General features: G+C 42.0%; 1 protein-coding gene across 3 annotated transcripts; it reads right to left on the bottom strand.

Annotated features, from left to right (window-relative positions):
• Positions 1–3991: 3991 nt before the first annotated feature.
• Positions 3992–27924, bottom strand: Irak4 (interleukin 1 receptor associated kinase 4). Of its 3 annotated transcripts, none has more exons than XM_027396372.2 (12): positions 27736–27924; positions 22181–22348; positions 19924–20069; positions 18029–18220; positions 17215–17375; positions 15248–15312; positions 12860–12974; positions 11991–12100; positions 8609–8792; positions 7430–7492; positions 4943–5101; positions 3992–4836 (listed from the first exon to the last, which is right to left on the bottom strand). In XM_027396372.2, exons 2-12 carry the CDS (start codon positions 22339–22341, stop codon positions 4804–4806), a joined length of 1389 nt encoding a protein of 462 aa, XP_027252173.1. In that variant the 5' UTR covers positions 22342–22348; positions 27736–27924; the 3' UTR covers positions 3992–4803. The 3 variants fall into 3 exon arrangements, with proteins under 3 accessions (XP_027252173.1, XP_027252175.1, XP_027252174.1); XM_027396374.2 differs by having other exon boundaries at positions 18029–18217; XM_027396373.2 differs by lacking the exon at positions 27736–27924 and adding an exon at positions 27322–27723.
• Between the last annotated feature and the right edge of the window lie 51 nt (positions 27925–27975).

The raw sequence follows: 27975 nt of genomic DNA, 5'->3' as shown, positions 1-27975 counted from the left end.
ATCTCTCCAGCTCTCAGATGCCTTCCTAAATCTCTTAAAATATCCAGAAGTTAGCATTACAACACCTGGGAAACGAAGCCTTTTTTTGCAAAGGGTAGTAGGACCTCTATGACAACCACCCACTATGACAACCCATTGTCAGTTGATTTTAGAAGTCAGTAGCTTTGGGGATACTGAGGAAAAATGAAATTATACCATGAAAAATTTCCAATTCTTCTACCAGTTGTTTTCTCAAAAACCCAGTGTTGAGTACAGCTGTGTGAATGGGAGCTACTTCCTTAGTTAGCCACCACTATCCACAATCATTTGCCATGAGTTGCTCCATTTCCTCCTGCTGGTGTGCTACCCCCAGGGATGACATGCATTTTCCCATCTGTAACAGGCTCAGTGGGGCTTGGGCTGGTTCCTGTTGCTTGGGCTGGCCTAGAGCCTAGAGGAAGCACAGCCACACCGCACCTTCTATCAGTAACAATCTCCACAGATCTGATTGTCTTTGGGCTAAGCTGTGCCTGGCCACTGAGAGGTCTCTAGGTTGGGCAAACACTTTCCACTCCCAGTATACTGCCTCCCAGGAGAGGAATGTGCCTAGCTTATTCTGGTTGGGGGTGGGTGTTTAATTACCATCCTGAGGACAGTCATTTTCACTTGTAGTTCTGATAATTAAACTTTTGCTTCGGGCCTTAAAGCCTTCCAGAGGCTCAGTTCCATTGACTTTTCTATCTTTTTTTTTTTTTTTTTTTTTTTGCTTAGGAACACTGGCTTGATTCTAATATTGCCTCAAATTAGTTTTCCAGTTCCCGCACAGGTTCCTTTGTCTGATTTTTTAAAAAAGCATCCCTCTTGATTGCTTTATTACTTTATGAACTTGTTTATGTATCAGTCTACACTATTCAGACCTGCCAGGGGTGCTTCTTCCCAAGAAAGGCCATGCGCCACAACGGGCTCAATGGAGCCATTAGAGGCTGTACCAGCCCCAAGGTAACTGCTGAATAGACCTCTCTTACATCTCCTGGTCCTATCTGGTACAACAATCGGGGCATGCAACACTGCCTTTCTGATGCATGATTATTTCCATGTCTACCCTTTACTGTCCTCTAAGTGCATAGTAGTCAGGGGACCCCCAACTGGAGAAAACTAAGTATCTGTGGTAGTTGCTGGGATCCACCCGTCAGAAAGTGATTCCCTCATATTGTCTCAGATTATGTCTTAGTTATGGTTTCTATTCCTGTGAAGAAGACCCATGACCATGGTAACTCTTATAAAGGGAAATGTTTAATTGGGGCTGGCTTACAGTTCAGAGGTTTAGTCCATTATCACCATGGCGATAAGCACAGTGGCATGCAGGCAGACTTGGTGCTGGAGAAGGAGCTGAGAGTTCTACATCTTGATCCGAAGGCAGTAAGAGACTGTGTACTACACTGGGCCTAGTTTGAGCATATGAGACCTCAAAGTCCACTCCTACAGTGACACACTTCCTCCAACAAGGCCACACCTCCTAATAGTGCCATTCCCTGTGGGCCAAGCATTCAAACACATGAGTTTATGGGGGCCAAACCTATTCAGACAAGCACAGATCATATAGTTCTTGTCTTAAGCAGGGATGTGTGATTATATCAGTTTTTCTGCTTCCACAACACTAGGCTGATCCCATTTACTTTCTTGTCCTGTAACTTTAAGAGCAAGGCTGTGACTAATTTCTCATGTAAAAGTCTCTCCCAATTCAAACAGTTCAATGGCACAATATTCCATGATTACCACACTGGGCCATTATTAAGGCCCGTGTGTGCCATGGATGTTTTTCCTTCCTCTGTATTAAAGATCATGCATGAGGGATGTCTTCCATTCCTTCTTTCTTCTCATTGACATATTCTCCCCATGGATTCCAAGATTAGGGATTTTAGGGGGGACTACTTATCATACATATTTTTGTACTTTCTTTTAAGCCCTTCACTCCCAGACATATGAAATGACAAGCCAGCAGCCCAACTTGTATCAGTTTGAATGCACTAATAATAAATTCAATTACAAATAACAAGTTGGTGTTGCATTAAGTACAGAAATCAATCCAGCACTTCCCTTTGGTGTCATTTAACCAACAGTGAACCCAGCTATGAATGCGCTACTTTGCTCTCCTGTGTCTGTCTGGTAGATGAGTCTGAATCTGTGTCTGGCTAAATGCTATCTTGTGAATCTTTCCCTGTCTATGACTGTATATCTGTGTGTGTAATGTGGCTATCCCTAAAACGGGGCTGAATAGCACAGTATCACACAGGGAAGGAATGGGGACACTTTATAGAAATCTTTAACAGCGTTTTACAAGTCACTCCAACTGGCCCCAACTGACCCCAGCTGACCCAGGTTACAAACAGTATTACATGTATCATTGTTTATCAAACAATACCCGTATGTTGTCTTCAATGATTATGGATATTTATTGTTATAAGATTGCTTTCAATATATACTTGCTGTTTTCAGCAAATGATTATCACAATACAGACAAAGCATACATGCATTACTCCTGGGTCAGGGATGTGGATGAGAAGATAACTCAAGATTACAGGTATTCATTAGCTTTGGTTGTAAAAGCTGACTATGGGGAATCAAAGGCAAATAAGGCTGGTTGTCACGTTGTTCTGTTAAATTCAGGTTAAGCAAGTAGGCTGACTACACAGTAGGATATCAGTCTTAAGTGACCTCAAGATACATTATTAACTGGCTGTGAGGTCTAGCAAAAGTTTCAGTCTCTTGGAATGTAAGAGATTTTTACCATACTTCATTGCCATACAACTTTTCTTTTCTTTTTGTTCCTTTCTTTTCTTTCTTTCTTCTTCCTTCCTTCCTTCCTTCCTTCCTTCCTTCCTTTCTTTCTTTTTGAGAGGGGGGCGAGAGACAGACAGACACATACACACACACACACACACACACACACACACAGAGAGAGAGAGAGAGAGAGAGAGAGAGAGAGAGAGAGAGAGAGAGAGAGAGAGACAGAGACAGAGGCAGAGACAGAGACAGAGACACAGAGAGTGTGACACTATAGCCCTAGCTGGCCTCAAACTCACAGAGACTGCCTGGCTCTATCTCCCAAATTCTGGCATTAAAGGGCATGTGCCCTTGTCTCATTTTTTTTTTTCTCTCTGATTTTTACCTGCCAATTTAGAGAATAAAACAGATGACAGAATCTGCCCTTTGTCTCGTTGTGGTCTCAAATGGCCGATTCTACTCATCAAGGAGGCATGCATGCCTTTGCACACCGACAGGAAGATGGCCTCTCTGGAGATTTCCTCACAGACACTCCACCTGCAGGTGGAGTAACACTGTCTTGTTTACATGTCTTTTCACTCAAGGCAGGAGCAAAGCAATCACTACTACAGCAAGTGTCTTAGTTAGGGTTTCTGTTGCTGTGAGGAGAAACACCTTGACCCAAAAGCAAGTTGTGAAGGAAAGGGTTTATTTATTAGGCTTACACTTCATCATTGCTGTTCATCACCGAGGGAAGTCAGGACAGGAACTCAAACAGGGCTGGAACCTGGAGACAGAAGCTGATGTAGAGGCCATGGAGGTGAGCTGCTTACTGCCCAACCCATCTTCTTATAGAACCCAGGACCAGAAGCCCAGGCACCGCACCATCCACCATGGGCTGAGGCCTTCCCCATTGATCACTAAATGAGAAAATGCCTTACAGCTGGATCTCATGGAGGCATTTCCTCAACTGAGGATCCTTCCTCTCTGATGACACTAGCTTGTGTCAAGTTGACACACAAAACCACCCAGTAGAGCAAGAGAGCCTGCCATTACTGTCACATGGGAAAGGATGACATCAGGATGGCCCCCCTTGGGTGCTCTACCCTCAGATAGCTTAGCTCCAGTTGCTGTCATATTGCCCACAGCAATACAAGTAACACCTCTAAGCTCATCATTGGTTCTACATTGCCCCACATAAAAGTACCAACAGTGTGAATTTTTCTTAGGAGAGACAAGTGAACATCTATTCATTCAAATTAGGACACCAATGACAGACTGAACAATTAAGTCCACCCCTGTCTACCTTGATGACCCAATGAGTTTAATTAGGATTACAGGAACAGTGTTGGGGAATACTTACAGAAGTTTAGGAAGAGTTATTTATAGGACCACAGAGTTCATTAACAACAACAACAAAAAAGCCAAAAACTGAGGGCTTAGGGTAGCTAAGAGCTGGACCAGAGCTTTACAGGAGATTAGTGGAACCTGCTGAGTTCAAACCAGAGTCTCTGGCTGGATGGTGGTGGCACGGGGCTTTAATTCTAGTCCTCTGGGAGGCAGAGGCAGAGGCAGAGTTGAAGGCCAGCCTAGTCTCCAGAGAAAGAGAGTTCCAGGACGTCTAGGGCTACACAGAAACCAACAACAACAACAAACCCCTAAAACTCTACAGTGGAGTGCTGTTTTCCTGAATCTTGTAGTTGCTGTAGTTTGGTGATGTTGCCATGGAAACGAGCTCCATACAAAGTAGGTGGGCCAAGTGGTGCCACACTACTCTCACTTTTGCAGTGTGTGGACACATCCATTAATTCGCCAGTATACACTGTGCCACGCTGCCTTGTTAAAGATAAAGAAATTTAAGAAACCAAACCAAGCAAAAAACAGGCTGATGATGTAGCTCAGTGACGAAGTGCTTGTTCAGTCTCCATGATCACAAGAAGTAAAAATAAAAGGGGGGTATGTGAGGAGGGAAGTGCTTATAGCGCTGTGTGTGTCCCTGTATGTACATATACATACATACATACATATATACATATATATATGAAGTCTATTTCATTAGTTTTAAGCAGATATCTCTTGTAGCAGCTGTTGAACCTTTCAAAAAGAAAGAACAAAAGAACATTACACCGATGCCTTGAAATGTATACTTAGTAAAGGGTAACGACCCCTCCAGGTGTGTGTATGGATATAAAAGTAGTACCTTCGTAATGTCTGGCCTCTTATTTTTCTTTTCATGCAGACACTGACTAGCTGCAGCATACATCGCTTCAACAGAAGCAGGGTCAGTATCATTCATCTTCTCATCGGTGTAATCTTCAATCGTCTTCTCTTCATCTTCAATCTCGTCTTTAATATCCAGCTATAAAATGGGCATTAGACCTTGGTTAAAAGCTTCAATACGAAAGAAATCAGAGTATAAATTTAAATTACTTAAATTCGTCTATTTTTGAAATGACCTGAACTCTTTCCTTACCATTTTTTATAACCTCCTTAGGACTTGAGGCCACACCGGACAAATGGTAGATAAGGAAATTACACACATGCACACATTACTGATTTACTACTCTTATTCCCATTTACTCCTACCCATATGCTTTATAATCCTTGTCTTTCTGTGATGAGCTAGCTGCTCGAATTTCTGTTGCAGCATTCGCCAGTTCAGAGTCATCAGCTTCGTGATCATTTTTGAAAATGCAATTTCACCTTCTGGACCCAGACACCATGTCCTTACCCACAGGAACTCAGGCTGGTAAATCAAAGAGAAAGGAGGACTGGGGGATGAATGAGGATGAGATGGTGCCTCGGGCTCAACGGTCTGTTGAGTGGTGGCCCCAGAAATGTGAGTATGTATGTCTACGTCCTGGCTCCTGGTGTCTGTAAATGTGACCTCATGTGGAAAAATGATTTTTGAAGATATCTGAAGTGAGAGGTTGTCTTGGGTGCAGTGGTCTGGATGGAATGTTCACCATGGGCTCCTTTGGTTTTCTATTGGTGGTGCTGTTTGGGTCGGCTTGGGAGCTGTGGCCTTGCTGGAGGAAGTGTGTCACTGGCAGCACTTTACATGCTCAATATCTCCCTGGCCTCCGAATTTCTAATGTCTATGTTTCTAATCCAACCCCACCCTAAACTTTGTCTGTGTCCATTTACCAACAGCTCAAATACGGCAACTCCATCTCAGGCTTCTCTCTTGACCTCCCATAACTGCTAGGACAGAGAACTTTATATTTCTGGTTAACATAAAATTTTACCTTTTGATTTGCCATTATAAAAATCTGAATACCATTAGGATATTCTCACAAATATCTTCCAATGTAAATATAGTACATATGCTATTTTAATAACTGCATTTCCAACAGACCATGGACATTTTTGTTTTGTGGCGGACATTTGTAACAATCTCACATACTACAGATTACTCAAATTAGTATTGGCACTAAGATTTTTGTTGTCCTTCTGAAGTCCTATTTTAATTATCTCTCTCTCTGTGTGCGTGTGCGTGTGCGTGTGTGTATGTTGGTATGTGTACAACTATGCAAGTGTCTGTGGAGATCAGAGGCCTCAGATCTGGAGCTGGGGTTACAGGCGGTAAGACACCTAACATGGGCCAGGTGGTGGTGGCGCATACCTTTAATCCCAGGGCTTGGGAGACAGAGGCAGGCGGGTCTCTGTGAATTTGAGACCAGCCTGGTCTACAAGAGCTAGTTCCAGGACAGCCTCCAAAGCCACAGAGAAACCCTGTCTCAAAACAAACAAAAAAGACACCTAACATGGGTGCTGGAAACTAAACTTGGGCCTTTAGAAAAGCAGTATGAGCTCTTGACTGCTGCCCCAACCATTTCTCCAGTCCTGGTATCATGACTGAACAAGCAAGTTACACCTTCTGATTCTCTGTTCCTAACTCTGGGATGTGACCTAGTATGTATCTATTATCTGAATGTTCGTACTGTTTTGCTCTATTAGGGCATATGAATAAATTTGGATAAAGGGAGTATAGTTGCTAATTTTGAGAAACACTTACGAAAGACATATATATGTATATATATTTTTAGAGACATATATACAAAGACACACATATATGTTTTTATGTGGATGAGTATCACATATATATTTTATGCATATATACATAAAGGTATATGTAAAGACATATGTATACATATATTAAAGTATATGGCATAATTTATCAAAAGTTCAGTTATCATTTAACTCATCTACTTATAAACTGTGAATCAAATGTTCAATATAAAAATTAGAAGGGTAGGAATGACAGTACAGGAGGGAAGTGCTTTAACTTTGTAAGTAAAATGCTCCACGATGAAATAGAGAGCCTTTACTGGCATTTATATTCTTACGGGATGTGAATGAAAACTAAGATTTTTCTTCCCTATGACCTAAAAATGGTCCCACCACCCAGGATCTGTACACTCTGGAGAGTAACAAACCACGGGCAAACTAGCTTTCTTCTCATTTGATACAAAGACATTGGAACAAGGAATATATAAATAATCTTTTCAGGCACACATCACATCTAGCAAGCCCAAGACTGTAAACACATCATGCACTTTTACTACGTCATGACACATAGCCAGACTTATGTCAGAAATGCCATTTCTATAAGCCATATTTACACACATGAATTTAAGATCACAAAGGCAAAAGCGGAAAAGACTGACAAAAATGAATTACTTACTAGTAATTGAGGCTCACGGTTTTCATCCACAGCTGCAAGCCCAGTGATTAGTTCTAATAAAACCTAGGAAGATAAAAGGATCCATTAGCAAAACACTGAAGACATCAATTAGGAATTAAAAAGGAGGGCAGGAGAGATGATGGCTCAGAGGTTAATAGCATTGACTGCTCTTCCAAAGGTCCTGAGTTCAATTCTCAGCAACCACAAGGTGGCTCACACCATTTATAGTAAGACCTGGTGCCCTCTTCTGGCCAGCAGGCATATGTGCAGGCAGAAAGCTATATACATAAGTAAATAAATCTTAAAAAAAAAAAAAAAAAAATTAAAAGGACTATGGACTGAGCCCAGGGACTCGAACACGCTAAACAAGGCTTTCTTTTTGTGCTAACGCTGGTCTGGACATGGATGTTGATGGAACTCTACCTAGTACTTCCTGCATAAACCTACGGCTACAGATACCAAAATGTTATCCTGGACACGCATTCTGGGAACTCGAGGTCCTTTCACTATCACAGGTCCCTCAGGAGAATCCTATTTTCTAGCCAGTAGCCACATTTTTACAACCCTGTTCTTTAATATTATGGTGGGGTAAAGCTGTTTCCATAAATGAAACATATTTGGAAGACTAAGATGAAGATGAGGCCCCATTCATCTCACCCCTCATTCTCCACTTCTTTTAGATGATAAAATGACAAAAAAAAAAAAAAGGCAAGAGAAAAAAAACTGCATATTATATGACAGGACTAACTTTGTTTTCTGACTCAATTTAAGCTTCATTTGGATTCATGGTAAGAAAATCCTTCCTTGCAGCAATTAAAAAGACACCAACTCAAAATTTTTGCATATTGAGAATTGTTCATAGTTTTCTGGTGTAACTATAGGCTAATATGAATAGTTTATATATTTATAGAAGAGAAGACACATGTACCAAAACATCCTAATTTAATTCACAATTTCACAAGAATCATCATGGGCTGGAATGAGTGCTTAGCTAGTAGAGGCACTTGCCACCAACCCCGACAGCTTGAGTTTGGTTCCCTGGAACAAACATGGTGGGAGGAGAAGAGAACTGGATCCTGCAAGCTACCCTCTGGCTTTTGGCATATGTATGCTGTGGCATGCGCTTGCACACACCCTATAAAGATTATATGCAAAACAATAAAGAGAATGATCACTTACCACACCAAAGCTATAGATATCCGATTTGGGTGTTATTTCTCCTCGCAGAGCTTCAGGTGCCATATAAGCCGTTGTGCCCACAATTCGGCTCGTCATTACTGTCTGGGTAAACTTTGCCGAAGCCCGGGCAAGTCCAAAGTCAGATATTTTGGCAGTAAAGTCTTTGTCTAGTAAGATATTTGCACTGGAAAAAAATTAAATTTGAAGGAAGAAAACATTTTTTCTTGTCTACGAGGTCGAATAGGTTCTTAGAAAGAGGTATATATGTATATATGCATATGAATATGTATATATATATAAATGTAGTATGTATGTATTAGTTACATTTGTGTCATTTTAGAGATGTAGTATAGAAGACTGAGATGTGTTTAATTCAGTCAATTATTCAGATGACAGGAAGAGAGAAATTGGCATTTTTTTCTATTCTGTATCTTGAAGAGAGATGTTTAAGGGAATGAAAACATAATATCATTTCCTCTTAATGGAGGTTTGGGTATGCCACAAACAGCCTTCCAAAGCTTTCTTTAAAAAACAAAGTTTATGATAGTGCTGGTGACTAACCCCAGAGCTTCATTCAAGGTGGGCAACAGCTTTACTACTGAACTACCTCCTTAGGCCAAAAGCACTGTTCTTAGGAAGAAATTCAATTTTCTAATGGAGTATGTTTGCATACATTATGTATTACATGACAGTCTTGTAGAATATTCCTTTATCAGAAAGGATATGTGATAGGTAGGGTTTTAGTTGGGGGTGGTGGTAGGGGAGGAGGGGAGGGAGAGGGAACTGGGATTGACATGTAAAATAATCTTGTTTCTAATTCAAATTTAAAAAAGTTAAAAAAGAATATTCCTTTACACTGTGTGATTGGCTTAATAAAAAGATAAATGGACAATATCTAGGCAGGATTTTCAGGGCAGAGAGAAAGCTGGGAAGAAGGGCAGAGACACCAGGGATGCAGAGCGAACAAGATGGGCAAAATGGAGATGAAGTAATAAAGCCATAAGGCAGAAAGTATATATATATATGTATATATATATATACATATATATATATATATAATTTTATTTTAATGAGATAGGTCTGACTATGTAGCTCTGGCTGTCCTGGAACTATGTAGACCAGGATGGCCTTGAACTCACAGAGATCTTCCTGCTCCTGCTACATGAGTGCTGGGATTAAAGGTGTGCACCACACTACCATGCTGGGCTCCTTGGAATCTTAAAGAAATATTATGTGCAGCTAAAATGGACCTCCATCCATTTATCAGATGCATTCATTTGCATGTATTTTCTTACAGAGAGTTCCTACAGTTTATAGTGTTTAAGCTGAATGCTTAACATGAGAAGCCAAAAAAAAAAAAATCATAGGTCTTATTTGTGACAAAGACATGTGAATAATTTTTAATACTTTTTAAAAATCAATGAAAATTACATGATGGTAATATTTGGTGGGAAATGCTGAGAGAACGATTGTATGTAGGTGAACTGAGGAAGGCTCTACAGAGCAGTTAAGACAAGACACATGCTTAGTCTTAAAGAGTTATTAGAAGTGGAGGGCTCTAGGACGGAAGAAAGGCATGGCTGGCAAGTGGAGCAGCAAGATAGTGAAAGCACAGAGTATACGGTGTACATGATCACTCAAGAAACTACTGTCCATAGAACACGGAGAGAATTTAGACTTTATCCTTGGGCACCAGGATACCACTCAGCTTTCAGAACAGGTGACTGATGTTATCAAACATGCCTTTAGGACCTTAAGCTACCGCTGTGGGAGGGAAAAACTGAGCCCTAGTATGAACTGGATTTATCAAGTTGGAGGGCTTGAAAAAGAGGTGATAAAAGTTAACAAATGTTAGATAGAATACTGAGGATAAGTGGGAAGTGCGAATTTTCAGGCACATCCAATAAACCTTTGCAACAGCGTGGCATAGAATACCTAAGAAGGACAGAAGACAGTGAGCAGAATCCCAGCATGTAAGACACAGAGACTGGCTGTTCTCTGAACCAGTCCCCTCCTCTGTGTGGCTCCTTGCATTCTCCATGACCTTAGTTTAAGACTTGTCTTGTTTTTTCTCTATTGTATCCTTTCCTTCTTCTCTTAGGCCCTTCTCATAGCCATATAAGCATGTACTAGTCTTGGCAATCTTTAAGGATTCCTAAATGACATATCTGTTTTCAGATATTACATTTTAGTATCAAAATATCATAAAAAGTGTGTTTTTATTCCATTTCCAGTTTTCTAGCTCCTACTCTCTCTCCCATACAACCTGACTTGTTCTCCATAAATCATGACTAACTTGCATGGTATTAGTCCAGTGGGTTAACTTGACTTCTACCTACCCCTCTTGGCAAACTATCTTTACTTGATTTTACAGTACAATCCATGTATAGGCTTTCATCTACCTATGTGTTTATAGAGTTTATTAGATGTCTTTTGGGGACTGTTCCCTTTTGTTTGGCCATTATGTCTTAGGGGTCCTTTGGATTTAATCCTGGGCCCTTATGCTATATCTTTCCATAAATAATGATAACTCTTCAAGCATCATGTCCATGCAAATGCTATACACGTATCTTCAGCTCAGACTTCTAGAAATCTGTACGTCATACTGTCTGCCTAGTCTCTCCATCTTAAAAGAATTTCAAACACAGAATACACACCTCTCCTAAGCCCACCACAACCTGGAGCTCTTCTGGTCCTTTCCATATAAGTGAGTCATGTCACAATAATTCCCATAGTGCAACTGTGGGTGCTGTAAGTTCAAAGGCTATAAACTGATACTTCCTCTTCTTTGACACTCTATAGCTAAGACATAAACATATCTTTCTACCTTAATCGCTCGTGTCTGCTCACTTCTGCTCTTATGAACTAGGTCTACCAAGATGTGTGTAGTTTAAACTGCTCTCTATGTTAGACTCAGAGTGATTTGCAAAACTTGGATATGATACTGTAGTCCATCAGTTCTCAACCTGTGAGTTGTGGGACCCCTTTGGGGGTTGAACGAGCCTTTCACAGGGGTTGACTATCAGATATCCTGCATATCAGATATTTAAATTACGATTCATAACTAGTTAGGAAGTAGCAACAAAGTAATTTTATGGCTGGGGGTCACCACAACATAAGGTACTGTATAAAGGGTCACACGATGGGGAATGTACTTCTGTGTATGTTCATCTTATTGACTGTTGAATAAAGTACTGTTTGGCCAATGAGGCAGCAACAGGACTTGGTAGATTATAGGTGTGTGTAGTGCAAAGGACTTTCCGATGATGGGGGAAGTCTAGCCACTGTATGTTAAGATGAACATGCCGAGGGTGAATGAAAAGAGTGAGAGAAAATGATTCTTTAAAGATGGCTTTCAAAGGCTTCCCCATAGGAGATTTACCTTTTAATATCTCTATGAATATGATGATTTTCATGCAGAAAACTGATACCATTAGCTGCACCCTGAGCAATCTTGCATCTCATGTGCCAAGAAAGTGGTGGGGTGCCATCCTTAGGGAAAACAACCAAAAACAAACAAACAAACAAACAAACAAAAAACAACTGGTTTTAAATAATGGTTTAGGTGAAAAAAATCCATAGAAAATCCGTAACAGTATTTTTTGTGGTCATTTTCACTTTTTTATCACTAGCCATATCACTAAGAATTCAGGATGACAATTTTTTTTTTTTTTGGTTTTTCGAGACAGGGGTTTCTCTGTGTTGCTTTGGAGCCTATCCTGGCACTCGCTCTGGAACTCACAGAGATCTGCCTGTCTCTGTCTCCCGAGTGCTGGGATTAAACGCATGCGCCACCAATATTATGTGTACAACATTCTGCCTGCATGCATGCCTGCAGGCCAGAAGAGGGCACCAGATCTCCTTACAGATAGTTGTGAGCCACCATGTGGTTGCTGGGAATTGAACTCTGGACCTCTGGAAGAGCAGCCAGTGCTCTTAACCACTGAGCCATCTCTCCAGTCCAAGGATGATAACTTTTAAAGCTTGCAAAAAATAATCTCAACTAAGATTAAATGGACTCTGTACTACTCACTTGAAAATAAAAATACATGAGACCATAATCAACACCCAGCCTTGACTGATGCTTTTGCATTTTAAATTTGCAATACCTGTCAACACATAAATGGCATCATTTCACAGAACAAGAAAATAGTAAGTTTAATGTGGTTTAAGTGATCCTGAACAAATGTGAACATTAGCAATCCAAACATACAAATGGAAAGTAAGAAAATCCGGTGACAGGTGACTTACCAAGCAGGATAGTCTGTCCAACAAGGAACCATTGGGCATGTAAGCATATACTAAACACAGGTCATCACTGTCGCTTGAGAAGCCAAGTAGCTCTACCAGGTTTTCATGCTGACACCTGTATAAGTGAGGCAGTATGCAAAACCCTTACACTAAATATTTCTAGGAGTCACTCAATATAAGAGTTTTAGCAGAAAGAGATAACTGCATATATATATATGTGTGTGTGTGTGTTATATAATATGTAATATATATCATATGTAATATGACAAGTGTTCATAACATGCTAACACGCTCATTGAAATTGTTGATTCTTTTCCGTAAGCGGTTCTTGTTTCAGTGATACTGATCCACAGCAAAAGTGAACCTCTCCCAGTTCTACAGTCACATTTGATCAGATCAGCAGTACCTGAGACAGGTTAGTTCAGGACGAGGCTGATGCCCATTTTTGTCCAATGCATTTTCAAGATCTGGAAACTTAGAACATGGACAAATCCTGGAACATAACAAAACTCCAACACACCCAAGGCACTGCTTTACAGTAACGATCCTCAGTCACATTGAACTTTCATGCTTGTCTACAATCTGAGTTTTTTGTACGTTTGAGAGAAATGAGTACAAAGGCTACAGAATAACAAAGCTTCAGGCCTCAGCTGAAAGCACAGTCCTGCCACCTCCTGGACCTGTGACACACGGCATGCTGACAACCTCAGTCTCGGGGCTTCCCTGCATACACAGCAGGGCACTAGCATAACAGTACCACACCACGTGGATGCTATGAGAATTAATGAATGCCTGTGGGAGCCCTGAAGCACACACAGCCCACGAGGCACGCTCCATTCAGGTCTTACTCATTCTGCTCATTCCATGCCATCTATAACTCTTCATGCCCTCGTATAAAATCAGACTTCTGCTGCCAGAAATACTCTGAGGAAGTGTAAGTGGAACTGATGAATTCCCTAGTTCCACCACATTTGTATATTTTAAGTACAAGTAGATAATATGTATCGAATTTCTACTGTCTATAAAGTAGGTGGTGGCTCACCTATTTTGTTTCACTAGCCTTCATAATGTGTTATCATTTTACTCCCTAACCAATAGAGCTAAGAAATTTGGACTTGGTCATTCTGATACTAAGGTCCGGAAAGTGACATTTAAAAAGTGTAACACTAGAGGCTTCGATGTAGTGCAATCTAGAGGATGACAAGTGCGTGACACCTCATATTGTTTTAAGTGGTGTTGGTGATGAAACCCAGAGCCTTGTTCATGGCAGGCATCTCACCACCTGGGCTTGGAGCTGAACACTGGAGGTGGAGGTGAGGTCATATCTGAAGAGGGCTTTGACTGTTGCTTCCATGTGCACCATTTTTACTATACATTTTTACTATACATGGTTTTTACTATACATTTTACTATACATGGTTTTTACTATACATGGTAACAAACCAAGTTACTCGGTTTGTTAGCTATTTTATGAGGGCAAATAACTGGAGTGGGTGATGGGTAGCGATGGCCTCATGGCGATTGTTTAAAAACCTTCTTAGCATTCAGATCAAAAGCTTTGGAATTAGCTGCACCTGGACCAGAACCAATCTCTAATACTTGCTGGTGCAACGTGACCTTGGGCAAATTATCTCACACTTCTAAATCTTGTTTTTTTATTTTAAATAAAGGAGGTTGTACTCTTTGTTCTCAGGATGAAATGAGTCCATGGACTTAAAGCAGGCAGTATGGTGTATGGCATACTGTATGCACTCAAATGCCAATCATGTGATTGTTACATTTTCTGACTTGGTTCTCCTTCCCTTCCTTATGAAGCCCAGTAATTTCCTACACTCAACATCAATATAGTCTCAAAGTCTTTGTATGTAGTATTTCCTTAGTTTCCACTGAATTTTAACTTCTTTGACGATCTGTTATTTTAGAAATAGTCTTTGTAGTTATTTATTTATTATTTTTTGAGACAGAGTCTTCCAATATAGCTCAGGCTAACTTAGAACTTGCATAGCACAGGCCGTCCTTGAATTAACAATCCCCTACCTTAACCTCTGAAGTGCTGGGATTACAGGAGTGTACCATCATTCTTGGATTTATAAATAGTTTTTATTTTTTGTAAATCACTACAACCTATCTGTCAGGAATTCCTGGACTAGAACACCTGATAATGGGAAACACTTTGAATCTTCTGTGACTTTGTTGTAATGTAAAATACTGGCCTCTTTTAATCTGCCAGCCTATGAGTCTATATGATCATATAATTGGAGAATGAATAGTGCTGGTCTCAACCCTGTATCTTTACACAACTGAATCTTTGCACTTTGGCTCGAAACCGGGTCCCCTTGCCCTATGCCATGTTCTTGTCCCACACCACACTGGCAAATCAACACTTACTTTGCCATGACTTTAATTTCTTGATCAAACTGTTGCTTTAGTTCCTCAGTACTGATTTCAACCATCTAGGAAAATAAAAATATATATTGTTACACAATGCAATAGCCTTGTGGCTCCTAAAGCAGGAAGGGGGCTCAAGAAAGAGTCCCCTGCTGAATTGCTTACTTTAATGTCACATGGTAAAACAGATGACTCAGGACTGTAGTCCCAGATAACTGAGAGACTGAGGCTGGAGAACATCAAGTTTAAGGCCTGCTTGGCTGACAGAGTGAGTTCAAGGGTGACCTATGCAGCTTGACCTTTGCTCCAAGTGAGTCATTAAGAGGGCTGGGATGTAGCTCAGTGGTAAAGTGCTGGCCTAACATATGCAAGGTGCTGACCCTGGATTCAATAACCGTATAGGAAAATGAGTAAAAACTAATGTCTTGCTACCATCTGCACGGCTGGGTTCTAACAATCTGACAGGGAGTGACAAGAGACTAAGACAGACAGACAGATATAAGTAACACAAAGCTGGGATCAAATGGTTCATGTCATGAGATGGCACGATATCAGCCACCCAGACACTCAGTGTGTTCAGTATGTACAGCATGTCCTCGGATGCCAGTGAGCTAATCTTGGTGGGGTGGGGGTCTTTTCAGGGCAGCAGCCTCAGGCTGCAGTCACCTGGGATGAGGAAATAGAGGCTGAGACTTTTTAAATGTGCTGGCTTTAGCTAAAGGCCAACAATTTATTAGCCTCCATACTTAGACCAGAGGAAGGCTTTGCCCTTCCCTTCCCATGAGCCTGAGGCACTGGGGTCTTTGGCATGACCATTCTCATATCATGAATGCTCATTCATGATGTCTGCTCATACAGGGGTACACTTATCCCTCACAAGGTCTAAATCTCTTTGTCTTATAGAATTATTGACATCTGCAAATACAAGTGATTTGCCCTAGGTTCATATTGTTTTGGAGAAAGGAAAAAAAATTAACCTTTCTGTGTAGAAACAAAATGAAATATAGAACTTCACCACAGAGAAATTTTAAAAAAGAATTCTGTGCAGCAACATGAAAGCAAATGTAAATAGAAAAAGAGAATGAAATCCTATGAAAGCACCTGCAATACAAATGATGGATACCTGTGTTATATACATATGCAGGATATTGACATTTTTAAAGATACAACAGATTGATAATCAGTAATTAAAGGTGGTAAAAAAAAAACCTGATAGTAACAGGAACAAAGAACAGTCAAGGAAACTCCTTTTTTATAATGAGCATTTTAAAAAATATTATTTTTGCACGGTGGTGCATGCCTTTAATCCCAGCACTTGGGAGGCAAAGGCAGGAGTTTGAGGCTATCCTGGTCTACACAGTGAATTCTAGGATAGACGGGACTACATAGAGAGTCTCTGTTTCAAAAAGTATATGTTATTTTTAAAATTACATTTATTTATTGTGCATGTGCATGAGGGTGTGTGTGTGTGTGTGTGTGTGTGTGTGTGTGTGTGTGTGTGTGTGTGTGTGTGTACATGTGGGGGTCAGAGGACAAGTTGTAGGAGACAGTGCTCTTCTTCTACCATATGGCTCCCAGGGATCAAACTCAGATTATCAGGCTTTTGGTGGCAAGCACCTTTTCCTACCGAACTATCTCACTGGAACCTAAATGATATTTTTAAATGAGTCAGTCCATACAAAAGTATCCAGATAACATTTTCTTATCTTGAATCTAAATTATGTAAGAGGCATTGTGGTGCAAGGCTTCTTAACCCTATCTCATGAACCTACCACAATTACAAACATGATTCTATGTCTGTGTCCATAAACACTTTCCTAGGGCTCAGTTTCACAGCCCTCAATGGAATCTTACATGGTAAGAGATACAACTCAGGATGGGGTTCACTTAAAGGGAGTAAGTGTTGAGATACTAAATCCAGAGAAGGTTAACTGACAGCCTGTTCTAACAGGAGGAAGACAGCTTACCGCTCCAAGCTTCTTCACTGCCACAGTTGTGTTGTTCACACAGCCTTTGTACACCACTCCAAAGCCTCCCTCTCCCATTCTGTTGCCACCCACAGAAACAGGTCGCTCGTCAAAGTTATTAGTGATACTCTTCAGTTCATAAAAAGAAAAACTGTGAAAACCTATCGAATCAATAAAATAAGGAAGAGGTGCTTAAATAAAGGAATGTGGCTTTAATAACTGATATTTTCTCAATTTGAGGACCACACACACACACACATACACACGTAAGCATGTACATGCACTCACATGAAATACAGACTGTAACCTTTATTGTGACAATTACACTTGGTGATTCTGTAACAAACATTCTATATCCACCCAAAATCATTATTTGGCTAAGTTCTGTCTACTTCACCAAAACTTGAATTACATTTAAAAGTTATTTTATTTATACATTTAATTTTGAGACAGGGTATTATGCAGACCAGGTTGGCCTTGTATGTGCTAGTCAGCTGAAGCTGGCCCCAAACTCTGGGCCTTCCTGCCTTTGCCTTCCTGGTATTTGGAGCACAGGTGTACTGCACCACACTGACTTGTTTTCTTCCTTAGTTCTGTGACTGTTTGCATGGTACATTGCTTCAAGTTACCGAAAGAATAGTAACTGACTAATGACGACGACGACGATGGTACTTAATAAATACAAAGGAAAACACACGTCTAAGGATACCGTTAATGTGCCTCTGACCACAGGACAAATGGGGAGAGGTTTTCTTTAAATCACCATAATGGCAAATCCACCAGTGGGAAAGAAAGCACAGGCAATGCTACTTACGAGTATCAGTATCACTGATTTCTAAGTTTTCATTGTTTGGGCTTGAGGAGTCAGGTGGCCTATAGCTTTGTTCTACCCTTGGCATAGGCGTTACCAATGTCCTGACTTTTTCATGGCAGGGCCCAGGTGTCTGTGCCACCGTTGCAGCTTCTCTAGAAGGTATACTGCTGACAGTTTTGGGAACAGCATCTGCTGAACAAGAAGACAAAATTAGTCTCTGTGTAAGAAAAAGTCTGTGGTGGTTTCAATGAAAACGAACCCCATAGTACCATCAGGAACTATTAGGAGGTGTGGCCTTGTTGGAGGAAGCATGTCACTGGGAGTGGGTCTTAAGGCCTCAGATGCTTAAGCCAGGCCCAGGCTCAGGAGCTCTTGCTCTCTCTCTCTCTCTCTCTCTCTCTCTCTCTCTCTCTCTCTCTCTCTCTCTCTCTCTCTCTCTCTCTCCCCTCCTGCCTGACAATCAGTCTGTAGAACTTGCAACTACCTCTCCAGCACCATGTCTGCCTCCTGTGCTGCCATGCTTCCCACCATGAAAATAACGGACTAAACCTAATGTAAACCTAATGTTTTTCTTTATAAGAGTTGCTGTGGTCATGGTGTCTCTTCATAGCAACAGAATCCCTAACTAAGACAACCCAGAACATGTACAGCTCCTAGATGCTGGCCCTACATCCTCACCAAACACAGGAAGATTCCCAGTACAATGCTGTGCCTTGTGATAAAGATGACTAGACAGAGTGATAGTGTTCACAAAAGTAGTTCAGAGCTGGGCTTTGGTGGTGCACACCTTTAATCCCAGCACTCGGGAGGCAGAGGCAGGCGGATCTCTGTGAGTTTGAGGCCAGCCTGGTCTCCAGAGCGAGTGCCAGGATAGGCTCCAAAGAGAAACCCTGTCTTGAAAAACCAAAAAAAAAAAAAAAAAAAAAAAAAGTGGTTCAGAGTCATTAGGAAATACTATACTTATTTAAGAATAGAGAACTAGTGGGCATGGTGGTGCCCACCTGTAATCCCGTTGAAGGTGGAGGCAAGAGAATCAAGTTCAACTTTGGCCTTGACTACATAGTAAATTCAAGGTCAGTTTGGGCTACCTGAGATTCTGTCTGATAAACAACTACACATACACAAACACACATACACACACACAAATGGCAGTGGGTGGGGAGGAAAGGACCAAAAACATTAGTCATTGAACTCAGTGCTATGGGTCCTATTAAGATGTGGTGCTGGGTGGTGGTCCCAGCCCTTGAGAGGGAGAGGCAGGCAGATCTCTGTGAGTTCGAGGACAGCCTGGTCTACAAAATGCATTCCAGGACAGCCAGCGCTACACAGAGAAACCATGTCTCAAAAAACCCAAACCCAAACCAACCAACCAACCAACCAAATAAAACACCACCCAAAGAAGGTGTGGCATGGAGTCCAGGAATCTACATGTTCAACAAGAACTCTAAGAGATTCTTTACACAGTAAAGGTCAAGATCCCCGAGTGCATCCAAGGGAGAAAAGGAGTGGGGCAAAGACAAGGGCAGAGCAACAGTAACACAGGGGAATGCAATGCAAGGAAGCCCTGATGAAAGTCCAGTCAAGGTGAAGCCGAATGGGGGTCTAGAGAGACATGGCTCAAAAGAATAAATTCTTGTAGGATGCATTCTTCATCCTTTAAATAAACCCTCCTGGCACAAAACGATCCGGTTTTGTGAGGTTTAGACTTCATCACTTTAGCAGCACAGTCCAGAGCATCTAGAGTGGTTAAAGGCTAAGGGAGAGCTCAAAGAATGAAGGGGACCCAAGTGTCAGGTGTGTTCATTCCATAGAAGAGTAAACAGAGAAATAAAACTTCGATTCCTGCCATTCATCACTTCAGACAGTGGCTGGCACTCTGGCCACACCCAGTTTACCTGGCAGCAGGAGAGTAGCAGGGGCGAAAAGCTCAATCTGGATCAGAAGATCCACAAGGTCACCAACTGTGCAGTTTGTGGTGCCCCAGTCGAACAGCAGCTCACACGTGGGGCTTTTCCCAGTTTGGAGTAAGGCTTCAAATCTCCTGAAAAACAAAAGACAAAACTAGTACACAATGAGAGTTCATCTGAAGATAGACACTGATCTTGTCACCACTCCCGAGTCCCCTCCTGTCCGGATCACTGACCCTCCGGAAGACAGTAAAGGAACCGGAGTATGAGAGAACCAGAAGTACCCCATCTAGGAGAATGACACTCAGCAGAAAAGGAGCCAGAGAATTCAGGTTAACAACTGAGGCTGGAGGGATGCTCAGTGGTTGAGAAAACTGTTGCCCTTACAGAGGACCAGGGTTTGCTTCCCAGGGCATCCTCAGGGCAGCTCCCAACTACCTGCATTTCCAGTTCCAGGGGATATAAAACCATCTTCTGCCCTCCACAGGTATGGGTATGCATGTGGTGCAAATACATACATGTAGACAAAGCAATGCATACACATGGAATAAAATAAAGAGCTAAAAAATTGTAAGCTAACTTTTGGGGTGGGGAGATATCCCAGTTGGTAAAGTGCTTGTCGTTGCCAGTATGAAGGCTAAGGACCCGAGTTCAGATTCCCCAGCATCCAGGCGAAGAACAGCCAGTGCAGAGCGCCTTCTCTAATATTGGGCTGCACAGGCAGTGATGGCTGTATTCCTGATGCCCACTGGTTAGTTAGTCTAGATGAATTTGTAAGTTCCAGTCTCTGTGAGATACCGTGTCTCAAAAAACAAGATGGATCGAGAGTGAGCAAGGCACCCCATGCTGACCTCTGACCGCCACAAACATGGACACTTATCATACACGCACAGTTAACACAAACACACAAACACATATACAAGTCAAACCCACCTCAGAGAGCTACAGGATATCGCTAGAGAGACAGCTGAGAATGTTACCATGAGAGTGCTAGACTGGGATGGGTGGAGTAGCCAGTTGTGAGCCACACAGCACACTCAAAATGTTACCCAGGTTTAGATCCAAATTCTGAACTCTCTCGAACAAAGCATACACTTTTAAACCACTTAGCTATATTGCAGTGTCTTACATGCACTTTACATGACTTAGTCAGTCTTCTAGCTGTAGACTTTAAAATGAACAAGCCTGCCTCATGAAGCAGAATGTGCCTACACTTTGATCTCAACTTTATTTAATTAAATAGAACGGAAAACATCTTTATTTTTCATCTCATTTCTTTAAAATTAAAAATTAGAAAGTAACACTGTAAACTTAACACAAACAGCTTATTCTGATTTTTCCTCCCAGGGTTATATTTGGAAAAATTTCAAACTTAACAAAAACTTTGAAAGAATAACACAGTGAGCAACAACTTGCCCTCCATCTAGATTTACCAATTGGTCAGCTGGTAGCCTTGGCTATGCAAGACCCTGTCACTAGCAACAGTTGGTTTTCTCTTTCTTAATGCATACAAAATTTGTGGACAAAACGTTTATGTTTGAGCCCCATGAGGCTCATGGGAAGCAGTCGTCCCTGGTGGCTATACATGGCTAACATAAATTCTACTATTCTGCCAATGCCTGTGGCACTGTTCAGTATGGAAGAACCCTTTCTCTCTAGAACGACTGCTGTGACAACCTTGCATTTTTAATGGAAATATCAACAAACTATCTTTGAAAATCTGGTTTTCAAGTTTGAAAGCTGAGCTTCTCCCTTGTACCTTAAAATGTTTGCCTTCATGTGAGCGTACACTTGCAGGAAGGACAATCTGAGAGCCCAGCCTTTAGAGTCTTTATCACATTTATTTAAAAAAACAAAACAAAACAATAATTTATTTTTCTTTTTATGTAAGACAAACTTTTGACATTAAGTTTTAACTGCAAAATATAGCACAAAATTAAATCTGAGGCCGGGTGGTGGTGGTACATGCCTAGATCCTAGCACTTGGGAGGTAGGGGAAGGCGGATCTATGCACATTCAAGGCCAGCCTGGTCCACACAGTGAGTGCCAGGACAGGCTCCAAAGCTACACAGAGAAACCCTGTCTTGACAAACAACAACAACAACAACAAATTTTAATCTGAATTTGTATTTTCTACTAAATCAAGCAGAGATGAGAAGAGACAGTTATGTTAGACAGTGTTTATGCCTGAATCCTTTTTTTGTGATGGGAAGGATTTAAAAAGAAAAAATAAACACCATATTACCTTATATGAAATTGATTGTACCTATCATCACCAGACGGCTTTTTAATAGCTACTGCTAATTTCTTCCATCCTTCTTGAGGATCAATAAAATCAGACAGCTTCCTAATGAGTCCAACATTGAGGCTCCGTACGTATGTGGATGGTGTCAGAGGCTTGTTCATCTTCTACCTGAAATATGAAAAATTCTCATTGAAACTTTACAATAGGTCAGCTGGGCAGTGGTGGTGCAAAACTTTACTCCCAGTACTTGGGAGGCAGAGGCAGGTGGATCTCTGAGTTTAAGATCAGCCTGGTCTACAGAGCAAGTTCCAGGATAGTCAGGGATATACAGAGAAACTCTGTCTCGAAAACTGAACAAATAAATAAGTAAAAATAAAAAAAACAACAAAAACCAAAACAAACAAAAAATGTAAAGACCCCACAACTTTACAACAGTTTCAGAGCCAGCATCTAGAAGCTGCATGTCATGCATTGGTAAGATGCATGAGATGCTACAACTGACCATCTGAACACAGCAACTCTCGCTCCAACCCACCTCTGATTGAAAGGTGTCTAATCACCCTCTAGGATTATTCTCCCAGCAAACCCCCACAAACCAACATTGGAAAACTTCATTCTGACACTGGAATTTTCCACGTGAAATTTATAAAAAGCAAGATGTTTATTGGAGAGAGACCTGGGAGCATGTTTAGGAATCAAATCTATGAAATGAATAGAAGAGACTTATCTTCTAATTTAAAGTATTTTTCCCAATCAGTACCCATTTACTGTTACATTTAAAAAATGATTTATTCATTTTATTTTATGTATATGAGTATTTTGCCTGCATGTATGTATGTGCTCCATGTGCCGGTCTGGTGCCCCCAGATGTCAGTAAAAGGTACCAGATGGTCTGGAACTAGAGTTCTTGATGACTATGAACCACCATATGGATGCTGGGAGCTGAACCTGGGTCCTCCGCAGCAAGGGCTCTTAAGCATTGAGCCATCCCTCCAGCATCTCCTGTTAACATTTTTTATGCAACCTCTTTGATAACAAACAACAACAAAAAACCCTAATTTATATAGCATTAAAGGCATACCCATCCACCTACTTTTCATGTCTCACACAAAGAACCTCGAACAGTTTTGAGCCTGAGGTCGGCACAACTGTTTTCTGCACAGTGGAATCCATGGCCACCTCTGTGGCTCCTCTCATGATAGGGCCTTTATTTGATCAACCCTCCTGTTTCCTAGTATTCCACCTTGGAGGTTGCAGCCAAGAGACACCTCCCAGTGTTCCTTGTACACAGAGCTGCTGAGCTCAGTCGTAGACTACTGGATAGACTGATGAGAACCGCCTTTCCATTGGGCCTCCAGCATGCACTTAACCTTTTTCTTTTCTCTCCATGTCTTTTGGGGCCATTTCCTACTTTTACCTCTCTCTGTGCTTTCTCTGTCCCTCATTCTCAACAGACAATAATCCTTCCTTCTTTCTTTCCTTCCTTCCTTCCTTCCTTCCTTCCTTCCTTCCTTCCTTCCTGTTAATCAAGAGAAACAGACTCCTATCTCAAGGATTTTTCTGTATGTGTTCATTTTTTAAATACAGTTAATCTTGGGAGTAAATCATATATTCAAATGGTGCAAAATATAAAAGCTATAAAACAGTAAAAAATACATTTGTCTGTATATAAGTGTCTATGCTAGCATTCATGTCTCTCTGGCCTTCAATGTCTATCATATGTACATAAGTTGATTTTTTTCCCATACCTAATTATAATTCACCCCTGCATAATTAATTTATAATTAGTTGCTTGTTTACCACCTGTCTCTGCCATTAGACTGTCAGCTTCATGAGTTAAGGACCAAACTCATTCTATTCATTAATGCAACTTATACATTATAGATACTGATATTGGACAGTATGGTTTGGATTTGAAATAGCTCCCATAAGCTCTTGTTTTAAAGGCTTTGTTCCTAACATAGTAGTGTTCTGTGTTGGGGGTGCATTTGGCAGGTGTTAGGATCATGAAGTCTCTCCTATTATCTATCAATATATTCATCCATTGATGGATTCATAGCCTAATGAGATATTGGGAACTGGTGGTAACTTTAGGAGGTAGGACCTACCTCAATGAAAAGGCTCACTGGCTATGTTCCTCTTGATGGGCCTGGACTCTGTTCCCCTTGCTATTTCTTTTCTTTCCTTCCTCCTTCTCTCTGCCCTTTCCCACACCATAAGTAGGCAGATTTGTCCCACTATGTGCTCTCTGTCATGAAGTTCCCCCTCATCACAGACCTAGAAACAACTGATCACTTAACCTTAGCAAACAAAACTTAGGTTAATCTTGATCTAAAAATTTTTCTTCTTTAACTTTGCCTCTTAATAGTCCCACAAGGTTGTTATGGAATAATCTTTGTGTACACTGTGAAGATGTGTCTTTGCCAGGGCACCTTCTGATTGGCATAATAAAAGGCTAAATGGACAATAGCTAGGCAGGAAGAAGTTAGGTGAGAGAGCCAGAGAGGACACTGGGAAGAAGAAAGGAGAAGTGATGAGGAGTCGCCAGCAAGACGCAGAGGAAGCAGGAGATGAACATGTCGTGTTGAGAAAAGGTGCCACCATGTGGCATAAGAAATATGGGTTAAGATGTAAGATCTAGTTAGCAACAAGCCTAAGCTATCAGCTGAGCATTTATAATAAATCTCTGTGTGGTTATTTGGGAGCTGGTTGGTGGGACACAGCTGCCTGGTGGGATAGAAAAACTCTCCCTACACAAGGTTGTACAGTTATTACCTCCCAACTTACGTTTTGAATGTTTCCCATCTGTCATGTTTTATTGTGGCTCCTTGAATGGATCCTCCTCTGAGACTCCCTAACTGTGATCCCATAACATCATTCATTTTTGTCAGCTTGAAGCCATTGAAATCAGTGCCCCTAAGTCCCCCTCCCCCTGCAGAGCAGTTTGGGTGACCTCCGAGGGGGGAACTAATAAGCCATCTTATCCCTCTTTTTGCCACCCTGGGCGTTGTTTCCAGGACTCAGAACTAAAACAGCTGGACTGAAGCCCCTTTTGCATCAATTAACTTCTCTGTCTCACCAGATACCAGAGACACTTACAGCATTTTCAGATCAGCTTAACATCCTTCAGGACCAGCTCAACTCCTTAGCTACTGCAGTACTTCAACATTTAAAAAGACTAGATCTGACTGCTAAGGATGAAATTTGTGCCCTCCCCTATGAGCAAAGCTGCTTAGGCACAAGAGAATCCTAAGTGATTTGTGATGGGGTCCAAAGACACTGAATTCAGACAAAAACCCAACTGCAAGTCTCCTCCTGTATAAAGGCATTTGGTTCCCTCCCACTCTGGCTCCTCCCCTCCATCACTCCTTTCCTCCTTCTTATCCTCAAACTCACATTTTTTGCCCCATCTTTTGAATGTTCTACTTACTGAACGTTCCCCTATACCCAAACAAAAATGTTCCACATCAGCTCTTCCAGTGACTCTCATCCTACAACAGCTCCATTTGTGTCCCTGATACATCTGCAAAAAGACCTTTTAGATGCCACGGGCAACACCCATGTTTCCTATTCAGATTTACTTCAGTGGCAACTTAAAATGCTTTGAATATACTGTCATCCATTCACCAAAAAAGTGTCCTATTTGTCATTGATATTGACATTAATCCAGAAAAATAGAGAGAAAAGGGAGACAAGAACACAAGGAAGTTTTATTCTAATGGAGGAAGAAGGTAGCAAGCTAAGAATGCATTTTACCTATGTTAAATGGTATCTGTGATGATTTGAAGGAAAAGGCCCTCCTAAGTCTCCCCCATTTGAATACTTGGTTCCCATTTGGTGGTTGTTTGGGAGGATGAGGAAGTGTTACTGGAAGTGTGTTACTGGCTTTGAGGTTTCAAGACTTGGGATGTTCCCAGGCAGCTCTGCTTCCTGCTTGTGGGTCAAGAGGTGAACTCTGAGCTGGTGCTGCATCTCATTTGTTTTGTCTGCTTGGTGTAGGCTCTTGTCCCTCTAGAATCCTACACTCAGCCTTGCCTTGGTCATAGTGTTTTTTTTTTTTTCCTTCACAGTAACAGAGAGGTAAATAAGACAGTGGCAGATTGAGAGACAAGGGGCTGCAACTTTAAAGGGGTTAGTCGCTATGGGCCTCAAGAGATCTTGACGAAAGACACAGGAATGAGAACTCTAATCAGTGGGATGTCTGCTGGGAAAAGTTCTGAGGAAATGAGTAATAGGCACAGAAGTTGGAGGTACTTGAGAATGAAGGAAAGACATAAAGGGGAGGGTATGACTATTCCTAAGGGGTTTATTGTAGATGTGAGAGAGAGCATAGCCAGCGGCAAAGGCAGAGGTAGAGGCAGAGACATCTGGGACAGTCCAGAGAGAACATGGCCAAACTGAGCCTGACCATATGAGGAGGGGGCCAGAGAACAAAAGAGGAGTTGCCTACCAAATGTGGTGGCCTGGTCTCAGAGACTGGCATAGCCCAAATGACTGTTACACAGGGGCCAGAGGAGCTGGGGGATGGGAAGCCCAGTAGTTGGGCTGGTACCCAGAGTTTAGGGTAAGGGGGCAGGGTATGCCAGGAACTGGAGGTAGGGACTGAGGGATGCTGGGAGAACCTGGTGGCTAGCATCTGCCTCAGTTAGCCTTTTGTCTTGGGTGTGAGACCTAACAGCGTCCACGGACCAGCACAAGGAGCAGATTAGAAATGAGGGATTGGACTTCCAGGGCCTTAAACCTTTAAACTGACTTGATTATCTTCTGAGTTGAGAGAACAGACAGTGGACTTTCTGAGACGAGTGCAGACAGTTTTATATTCAATGCAAAAGTGGAGGTTTCCATAGACAATAGGGTGTAGAGCATAAGGACAAAGAAACAGCAAGAGGCGACTAGAAGGGTGCACAAAAAATTTACGTGGAAGGTATGAAGGGGCTCTAGCGTCCCAGTGCTAGATGTATTCTGCAGGGCAATCCACAGAAGTCTACTGATGTAGAGTGCGAAGATCGCACTAGGATTTTCTGCTTGGGCCAGAAACAATACAAGAGTGTAAGGCCTGAGTTTGGTCTCGGAAATCAGGTCAGTCTGGAACATGTAGGTAGCAAAAATGTTTAGCATGAAAATAGGAGAATAAAAGAAACCTGAGCTCTTTGACGTATGTCTTGAAGGATTACTCCCAGGATCGGAAAAGTCGGATTTTTAAAATCTTGTTTCGGGGGCACTGTGTCCATTCCGAAAGCAACCGGAGCTTTTCCCCTCTCTTGGACTTTGCTCTTTCTGCTCTTCTCTGGCTTCCAAGCAGTGCTGCGCTTATCCCTCCCTCCACCTGTTGATGGACTGTGACACACAGCTTCCTATACTCCCCACTGCGAGCAAGCAAGACACCAGCGGACCCGCGCGACGCAGAGGCTGCGGGGCTCCCCACGCCTCTGAGGAGGTGCGCCCACTTCCCGGTCCTGGGGTGAGGCGAGCCGGTAGCGAACCGGGCCCGGATAGAGGATGGCAGCGAGGTCGTGGCCTGAGATCAGCCTTCCTCGCCCGATCGTACAACCTACTTCCTCTCTGACGTCCCTCGCTTTCTGCACAAGGCGACCGGCGCCCCGCCACGGTCCCGCGAGGACTCGGGAGGGGAGGTCGCGCGGGGCCACGATGAAGACTTCAGACGGTCTGCGACAAGGTGAAAAGGCTTTCCAGGACACCAGATCCGTGCGGGACAGCGGCGCGAGCAGTCCCAGGATGAGAGCGTAGGGGCGGGATCAACCCGGAAGGCCACGCCTCCTTCTCCCCGCCCTCTA

The sequence above is a fragment of the Cricetulus griseus genome, chromosome 2 (assembly GCF_003668045.3).
Source record: "Cricetulus griseus strain 17A/GY chromosome 2, alternate assembly CriGri-PICRH-1.0, whole genome shotgun sequence".
NCBI classification, from domain to species: Eukaryota; Metazoa; Chordata; class Mammalia; order Rodentia; family Cricetidae; genus Cricetulus; species Cricetulus griseus.
This window is presented reverse-complemented; position numbering and strand designations above follow the sequence as displayed.